A 9,919-nucleotide genomic window follows, 5' to 3' on the forward strand; every position below is an offset into this window, starting at 1 on the left:
AATTAAACATGTTGTAACATTAATGGACATATTGATCTTTTATTTCGATTAGTTGGCACGTTCTTGATTTATTTCCAAATATTTTTATTTTGTTGAAATACGTGCTGATCATCGAATTTTGATGATTATCGATGGAATTTTAACTTTTTTTTAAATTATAATCCACTTTTTTCCCACGAATTTTGTGTTCCCCAATACGAAGTACTATACCATTAATCGACCAAACAATGTTACGTGTCTGAAAACCAAAGGAACGGAATATAAATGCAAAGAAACTTGAAGAACTCACCTCTCGCGCGTGGCTTTTGTTGTGATCTGGTATCGAAGTGCCATCTGGTATCAAAGTATCCGCATACCCGGCTTAAGAAAAAATCCTGGTTTAATTAATGTAAATTCTCAAAAAATATTCATTTATAAATATAAAGAGTTGTCCCATACACTATTTTTCGTAAGCGCTTGAAAAAAGTAGTAGAACAAAAAATATTAATTAAATATACAAGAAGTGCCTTTAAACTCATGCGCCATATCGATAAAGGCACTAATGTTCTTTTAATCCCAATGTCTCTGGTCAAAAGTTCAAATTACAATGTAGGCAATAAACATAATTGTTCTGATATAAATAAATCAACGAGATCGCTTATATGCTATTGTTGCTACATAAATATATGCGTGAAAATAAGGGGAATCATACTTATAAGACGTGTCTGTATTATTTGATATGTCCATTGAAACTCCGAATAACGTCTATAAAAAAGTGAACGTTAGAAATACAAATATATAAATCAGTGAAAAGGGATAAAAAGCGAAAGAGAGAGAATGAAAAATATTTTTTTTAAATATGTTATACACGTCAATTTTTGTTGATGTGGTACAGATGCTCGTGTGTAATAATATTCAGTGAAAATACACGATACACGAGAAAAACGTTCTTGTAATAACTGTGTGATGCTCTTTTTTCATGAGAGACGAAACACAGATATCTAATTGCATATTGTGATTTTGTTTCCGTAAATTACTTACATAGATCATATATTAAATGAATGTATATCTATCTGCATTCTTTTTAGTAGTCTGTCGATAAAATTCTTTAAATAATGCAACCGTGAACTACTTATCAATTAGTCACTTCCACGTGAACTATTGATTAAGGGAGAATTTACCTTACCTCATGAAGTAACAAATACTATTTAAACAACCTTGTCTTTTTGGGAATATATCTGACATGTGGATAATGTTGTTGCGATGTAGGGTGCATAAAATATATTGACATTGAAAATGACAGGATGTTTCTTATTACATAGCACGTCCGGTATTATGTAAAAAAATATTTTTATAAAAACAAGTCCCGCATGTGTCCGCTGTTTTTTTAGGAAGGATAATAGTAGGCTATAAATTACAAGCGACCATGGGTCCACTGTTTGTATTGATCTTCATAAATAACAAGTCACTTCTTTTATCAATCTTTATAAAACGTTTCTCAATGTCCTAGAAATCGTCCAAAGAAAGCCAATAAAGGACTGTTATTCGTTTCTAACACAATTGCTTCATCACATCACAGCTCCATCACAGATACCGAGCAGTCTCGATAGCAAAGAAACTCGACAACTGTTGATTGCGATTGAATATTCACAGATTTTCATGATCTCTGTCACCGTTAAGCAAACTGCTTCGCGCATGCCCGAGGAAGTAAGCCTTATCGGTCCAAGAGCGGCTCTAGGACTCTGATCGATAAACCGCAGTTATTGAGTTGTATCTAGACTAGATATTGGGAAACTTGGCACGAATGGTATATAAGAACTGAACAAATATATTCCTGTTAATTCTCTTTGCCTTATTTGTGTTAGAAGCTGATCGCAAGAATTTATTCGAATCCATCAGTGTTTATGTACGTTTAAGCATATTTCCATGCCTCTGCGGTAGAATGGAAAACCGGAATTTACTTGTTGATTATATATAACTCAGGTAAGGTTATGGTTTGTTTTTGCTTTATAACTTAGGCAAACAGTTGCATTTCATTAATTGAACAAATTCAATGTAATATGTATCAATCGGTTTGAACGTGTTGTCAATGCCAGAACATACAACTTGGTAATTACCAGCTCAGGGGCATAACATTAACCCATTTATGCTTAGCGTCTAGAAAAAAAGGCCTTGGTATGATGCGGCGTCTCATCTTGATCTACGCTGTTTGCTTAAAGAAATTTCTAAAAGAAAAATTCTAAATATAGAAATAAATATACTAGACATCCCTAATTTTGGAAATAAATTGATCCAATTTAGAAGGATGGGAGAGTCCACTGGGCATAAATGGATTAATTTCATAAAGTTTGTACTTAACTCGGTGTGACTCAAATTTGCCCCAGCAAAATACACATTTGTTCCGCCCAAGCTCATCGTAAAACAGAAAATAGTGCAGCTAATTATACGTTTAGGGAAAACATTTGTTTAGCAATCAACACGTTAAAATATAAATATTGATCCTTTGGATCTTGTATTTGTTTACGGTAATGCAGTTGTAACCCTAATAAACAGTTTGCAACTGGAGTACCATGTATCTAAGTCGTTTTTTTTAAAAAACAATTATTACAAATATTCATTTTATTAAGGTCTGATTTATTGTGTATGCAAGTATAGTTGAACGCACATATGCTAGAAATGTCCAATAGTTTGATAAAATAAACCCCTCCATTTGCTTTATTCTAAAACTATTAACTACGATAAGACATTCAAACAAGACAAATTTCCTTGGTACAAAAATGGTGAAACTTCTAGCCAGCGTATTTGGAATAACAACGTACGATCTACAAAACTTAATAATAATCAAATAAATGCCCTGATGCAATTAGTACACTAAAGAACGGCGAGGCTTCCCGCTAGGAAAGTAACCTACATTTCTGTTTGTTATATCTCTACGTCTATATTTTAAAAGAAATAGCTAAATGCGATCACTACGACAAAACATTTTAGCGAACGAATAAAATGTTTTATGTTTGACGAGTAAATAATGACGTCATGAGCACTTGCACTTAATATTTGTATAATATGTTTGGTGGTCTTTTTGTTGTCTTTTGTGTCTGAAATATATAACATTTTAGGATCAAATTCTTTATTATGTTCATCTTATTCTATTTTACCGAAAATGACGACTATAGTCGATTCCCACTTGCATGATGACCTACATCCAAAAATTTACATACATAACATCTTTGTGTTGACATAAAGACATTATCTAGCAGAGTTATATTAGGCAGATATCAACTTCGTGTTGACAAGACGAGAAATATGAACATACACTGTAATGGTAAATATATATGCAATACTTTTGTATTCAGACTAGCTGTTTAGTTTTATAAACTTTAAATAAAGACATCTCCATCAAATGTTCTCATCTGCCCTGAAGTCTGGAAATTTGCAACGCATTTGTTACAAAATCGGGACTTTACGACACTCTTTCGTTCAACAACATATTATAAAGTTATAATCATATTTCATTTGCGATAGGCTGTTCTGTAATTTCGTTTGTTAATTTAAAAAACAAATCAGCTAAACATATAATGAATCTTATCGATTTGATACCATTTCAAAGACTCCGAATCTGTCGCATAATCCACGTATCTTAACGGCCCATCCTTTAAAACTAACATGAATCGAAGAAAAAGAGGCATGTGACGGGAAATCAATACCAGTAGGACAAAAACGTCAAAGAGATGTCCTCAAGAAACCCTTTTAAGTGCAAATTCACGATCGAGTAGCATGAGCATGCCAAAGAAATTGTCTAGATCTTGAAGTGGTTGCGCTTGTTTAATTTTATAGAAAACCTAACCCAATGGATAGTATTTTGATTAACACTCGCAATAATACGGTTTTATTTTGGGACTATAAAATAATATATGGTAACAGTGTTGTTTAACATAAGAAAATACCCATAATGATTCAACCACTTGTGACAAAAGCTGGTTGCATAAGAAATGTATTATAATGTTGTTTACATCATTATGCACTGTCATGTCATGTTTTTGCATAGCGACATGTTTGTCTTATGTATCTATACAACTACGTAGGTATTATAAAAAGTGTTTGAAATATAATATGTAATAACGGTGTGTAGTTTCAATGATCATTAATGGCTTGTATCAACATGAGTACCACATCATTCGTCCATAAAAAAACGGGGTATTGATTTGCACGTGTGGTATTGACAGCAGAATCTATTAACCTTCATTCAGGGCCTTTTAAGTTAACGTAGAGCAACAAAAGTCCAGCTTGCAATAATGTTGATTTCATATTTTATTTTCACCTGTCATGTAGTAACAATTGCGTACATGTAACTGTTCTCACGTCAATGTCATTGAAGAACAATTTTATCGCAAGCTGTTCGATTGCTTCACCAATACAGACCTTATAACTATTTTTGTACTTTTACCTTGTAACTAAGCGATGTTGAACGTAGGCTAAATACGTGTAACACAGTGTGTTTTTTTTTAATCTTACTTTATCAAGGTGCGTGCAAAGCACTTTTGCTTAATCAAGACGATCATTATGTGTAAAGTAACACACACGGCATTCATACATTTGAATATGAAACATAACTGTTAAAATATAATGAAACGGGATTTCAATATAATAAATACGGAACAAGACAATTTTATAGATTTTCAGAGTAATACATATGGCACATGGGTACGAGGTTGGCATCAACAGTAATGCATACGTAAAAGACGTTCAACGTAATAAATACGACAGAGTAAAAGTTAACATCAATATAAATAACGCATAAATCAAACATTCTTAAAACTTGTATTTGGATTCAGTAATAACCACTCCCTTGTTCACACAAAGAATCCATTTTCAGGCAGCTTTTTAGCAATAAATTCCTAACTGCACACCGTCATGCTGCACATTGTGGTGACGTCCGTGTGCGTCATTTCCGGTATCCACGCGCTGTTGGGCATCATCAGCGTTATCGTGGGCATCATATCAAGCAGCCAATCGGAGGTCTGGTTGGCTCACTGCGTGTCTCCTATCTGGAGCGGCGGATTCGTACGTAAACTAAGTCGTTATTGTTTTTTTTTTGTACAAAAACTAGTACGTTAAATTGTAAGAATTGTAAGAATAATGGTATGCTACCTTCCTTTTACTTTTGTTTAGCATTTGTGAAGCGTGGCGTACGTTCTTGCAAATTAGAGCACTCCACGCTTATAATGCTTATTTCCTTATACATTCTTAAACATTTTTTTACGTATTTGTTTGTACGCAGCACACATATCGAGGAAAAACATATAACTGTTTGTTTTCAGTTTATAATCACAGGTGTCCTGGGGATATTTTGTGCTCGAAGGAAGACTTCATACGTGGTAGGTACATTTAAGATGCAATTAGAACGTAACAATATTTTAAATGTTTGTTTACGAAATACCTTTCAATTCATAGTCCTTCCTATGTCATGTTATCAACAATAACAATTTCAATTATAATTGTAATGATTAGGCAAAACAACTCTTTTTAAAAGGACCACATACTTGAGTTGGTTCTATTAAATCCGAAGTTTATAATTAAAGGAGATAAATCTATAGTTATTCATTTTTCTTTGCTATTTCAATTCCTGTTCTTCCTATTTAGAGTGTTAGGGGTTAAAAATAAACTCTGGCGTTGACTATTATTTTATTGCTCCAAAAGGTGCAGGATCAACGGGGTTAACAGGGGTTTTCACACGGGCTGGACAGAATGTAAACACACCGTTAAGAACTTTTTTTGCAAATATCTCAAGTTATTGAAATACATTTGCAGACATCTTTAGTGATTAAAAGACAGTTTTTTCTTGCAGTTGTGCCGATATCTAATAGCAGATGAACAAATACTTGAATACGTCTGAAATCGATGACAAAATTTTAACGTTGCACGAAGCATAACCGTGTGGTATTAACTGAATTTCGAAACACGAACACATGCTTATTAAATAAAGTAATTACGATGTACTTAATATTGCCATGAACAGTATACTAATTTGTCTTTTATGCACTACATGAAATACTTAAGAAAAATTGTTTTAAAAAGTTATTTGAAAAAATCACCACTTACCGTTGTGTTTACATCAATTAACGTTTAATTGGGATCCCCACAAAGTCACGTGATCCTGCACCCTGATAAAATACCCTTCAAATAGAACCAATCATAAAACAAATGTTTGTGTCTAACAAAGCTATCAAACAAACAAGTTAAACCATTGTGTATCCTCAAAACGCAATCCTTTATGTTAACAGTTTGCCTAACACCCCATCTCAGCTACTCCCTCGCTCGCAATTAGCAAACGTATAATTTTCTAAATCGTTTTCAGATAATGTGCTTCACAGCTTTCTCTGTCGTTTCTATGGTCACTGCAGTTGTCAGTATTCAGCTTCTACGACTTGGACTGGTTAACCACACAACAGATGGGCAAACCTTTCAAAAACAAAATAAAGACACCTTAATCATTGTTGCCTTGTCACTTGCCGGAAGTGAAATTCTCGTTTGCTTGGTTTCAACGTTGCTAAGCTGTCGTATGGCAAAGGTTGCCAAGGAGGAGCTTTGTAAACGGCGCGAAGGAATGTTCCACGTTAAGGTAGTTGGAAACAAAGATATTGTTGTTGTCAGCAGTCCATATACCGACAAGGGTGAGGAAAATTATATTGAAAATGAGAATGCCGAATTATAAAACACTGCCATCAGCGAACTTTTTTATCCGAACTTTTGTTTAATGTACATTTATAATTTTCATAAAAAATATGTAAAATAAAATACCCGCTTTTGAATACGCGTGTTTCGGAACACAGATTTGAATACAATAAGTATGCTTTGTGCTATAGAGACAAAGCTAAACAAACATAAATATCAATTTAGAGGATATTTTCTAGAAGCAAATACTTTGTAATAGTATTTCACACACACACATGTTACATTTTATTTTGAAACGTATGTATTGGATTGTAATAGCAATTCGTTGTCAGACACAAAATAATATTTTAATACAAACTTTTTTTACATGTGAACGTGATCTAATTTAGTATATAAAAACTGGCATACATTCGGCAGCTTTATTTTTGATTTGTTTGGTTGTTTAAATTAAAACTACACATAATAAGTGCCAACCGAATAGAACAGAACAGAACCAATTCTAGCACCAATAGTTTGCATTTAAACTCGCTAATAGTAATAGTTATTTTAACCTCTAATTCCACTCGTTTGCACGTATTGTATTATTTAATTTCAGTGTGTTTTGTTTTATTCTAGAATTATAAGTTTCCCTGCTTTTTTCTATTTAGAATTATTATATTATATTTGTATCATTTGGTATATCAGTAATATGTCCTTGAGCATCTATAGCAAGTTTTTACTATTTTCTTTTAAAATGAATAGCGTTTATCACTATCGTTATACATGTATTACTATTATATTATTATTATATTATATTATTATAGATATTTAAATTTGAGTTAAGTCCTAGCAAAATAATATGTGTTTTATTAATTTTGCTAAGCGAGCAACAAGGACATATTTGGATGACGTTTTGCACTGCACGTTTGCTTTCAAATTATACCTTTTGATTTTGACTTTTCCTTTAGGCGGATTCGGACGAGAACTTCAATGACGTCACAATGTCGTCTGCTTTATCAGAAATCAATCTCGAGCTTTGCGGTAAAGATGACATAGAAACACATGTCATTGAAGAACCTAAACCTACAGATAACAAAGGAGATTCCAATATCATTGAGCTTGCAAATGAATATTCCCATGATAAGAGCAAATCGAGTGATGACATTGCAATTCAAAGCAAAGAAGACCTTAAAGACACTGTAAGAAATCAGCTGAAACTTGACATAAACGGGAAAAATAAAGTGCAAGTTTTCACTGTTAATGTCATTAATGATGGATCTACTTCCCCTCGACCAGAGACCTGAGAAAAAAATTCTCGTAGTTATGAGGTTAAATGCTAGAATCATATCAAAATTTCATCCGAATCATTAAATGGGAAATTAGCCGGATACGATGTATAGGCATCATTTTCAAAGCATGAGCCATTACGTTTAGGTTACTGCGTTAGAAACGGATTTTTCTATAGAGTTTGATGGACTCCTTAAGGACTCCTTAATTAATCACAACTATCAATTCTGAGCATATACCTATTAATTTCCGTTTATGGATGAAATAACATTTTTAATCGTCGGTTTAACATCAAAATGTGAACGCTTACAAGGCATCTAGCAGTCGCTGTAATGCAGTAATAATTGGGCATTAAGTAAGGATCAATCCTGTGAAATTATGTGTTCGGCTTCGTTATTGAAATATTGCAAATTGATATTGTAAAGGCCTTTTATAAGTGCCCGTGCGTGTGTGACGCGTCCACGTTTGTCCGTCCAGTCGTGAAGCCGTGTATTTTGTTTATATTTTTATTTAGTGTTGTTTATACTTACGCGTTATTTTAATTTATGATAAGTTCAACTCGCTTTTGTAATATTATTGTTGACATTTTGGTTGTTTCAATTATCTGTTTTGCTAGTGTTTTTTCTGGTTTCTGTTTTATATTTTAATTGTTTGTTACTTTCCTTGACCTATGTGTAAACGTAGAGTGTGTTATTTTTTTTATATTTACGCGTTTGTATAATATATGATAAGTTCAACTCGCCTTTGTAATTTTATATTTACACTTTGGTTGTGTTAAATAGCTGTTGTTGTTTTGTTATATTGTTTTCTTCTTGTAACTGAAGTTTTAGTTTTTAATTGTTTACTATTGTCCCTGTCTTATGTGTCAAAGTTGTATAGTTTTTCAAATATTTACGCGTTATAATAATTGATGATAAGTTCAACCCGCTTTTGTAATTTTATTGATAATTGTGTTATCTTATTATCGGTGTTATTTATTCGGTTTATTTTGGATGCTGTTTTATGTTTTGATTGTTTGTTATTGTCCTTGTCCTATGTGTCAAAGTAGTGTTAATTAAGAGGCTCTACGCTCGCAGCTTTTAAGTTATAATGGGAAGCGCATTCATACTTTATGAGTTGAAATAAAATATTTCATTTATTCATTTCTTTTTTTTTTAAAAAAACTTGAATTATTTTAAGTAGTAAATACTAGTATAAACCCCTAAGAAACATGTATTCAATGTTAACTTTCTAATTGTGAAAGTCTATCCTGCGTTTCAATGACACAGAAAACGTGTCGCCGTTTTATTGGATTGTCTCAATAGCAGTTCATGTCCATTTCTGTGATACGAGCAGTGCTAAAATGATGCTGATGTATATACATGTATTGTTAAATGAAAGACTGAATGTAATCTCATGGTATTGAAGCCGTCAGCTTTTTACAAGAATCTGGTGTATTGATCAATAGGTAAATAAAATAAACCATCGCCACGCATTGCCGAGGGCAACCGTGTAGGTAAGGTTGTTATGTTGTGGGTGTATGTACATATAAATACAGCGTCTTATATGAGAAGAATAGATCTTAAAGTGCAAAATATTTTTTTGTGAAAATTTTTCATTTGCGTGACATTGCATTTGATTATCACAATATGGCATTATGTTTTCGCAACATTCGTGGTGCTTGATGTTTCATAGATGTTAGAAATATCAAACAAAACAATAAAATGTATTAAAATGAATACTGTTTTGTCTCTTCAATTATTACTCTTGCTTTACACGTTCAAATGCCATATTTTAAAACGTGCTTTTGAAAGATTAATAAAGGATATAATAATATTAATATAAACCAATTTTATAAAGAAGGTGTATTCATTTGTTTAAGCGTTTCATAATATCATTGACGTATTGATCACATATTATATTTCAGTTTTAAACAAAACTATATGTCATAATTTTGCATTAATTTCGTTCATTGACCTTAACATGCGTTTTTAGGGATAGCACTTGAAATTACGACTTAAGT

General features: G+C 32.5%; 1 protein-coding gene across 1 annotated transcript; it reads left to right on the plus strand.

Moving 5' to 3' along the window:
- Window positions 1-1,774: 1,774 nt before the first annotated feature.
- LOC127873915 (transmembrane protein 196-like) lies at window positions 1,775-9,635 on the plus strand. The gene is made up of 5 exons (XM_052418027.1): window positions 1,775-1,962; window positions 4,853-5,040; window positions 5,298-5,354; window positions 6,335-6,598; window positions 7,599-9,635. Exons 2-5 carry the CDS (start codon window positions 4,891-4,893, stop codon window positions 7,932-7,934), a joined length of 807 nt encoding a protein of 268 aa, XP_052273987.1. The 5' UTR covers window positions 1,775-1,962; window positions 4,853-4,890; the 3' UTR covers window positions 7,935-9,635.
- Window positions 9,636-9,919: the final 284 nt, after the last annotated feature.

This window comes from Dreissena polymorpha, chromosome 3 (genome assembly GCF_020536995.1).
Source record: "Dreissena polymorpha isolate Duluth1 chromosome 3, UMN_Dpol_1.0, whole genome shotgun sequence".
NCBI lineage: Eukaryota > Metazoa > Mollusca > Bivalvia > Myida > Dreissenidae > Dreissena > Dreissena polymorpha.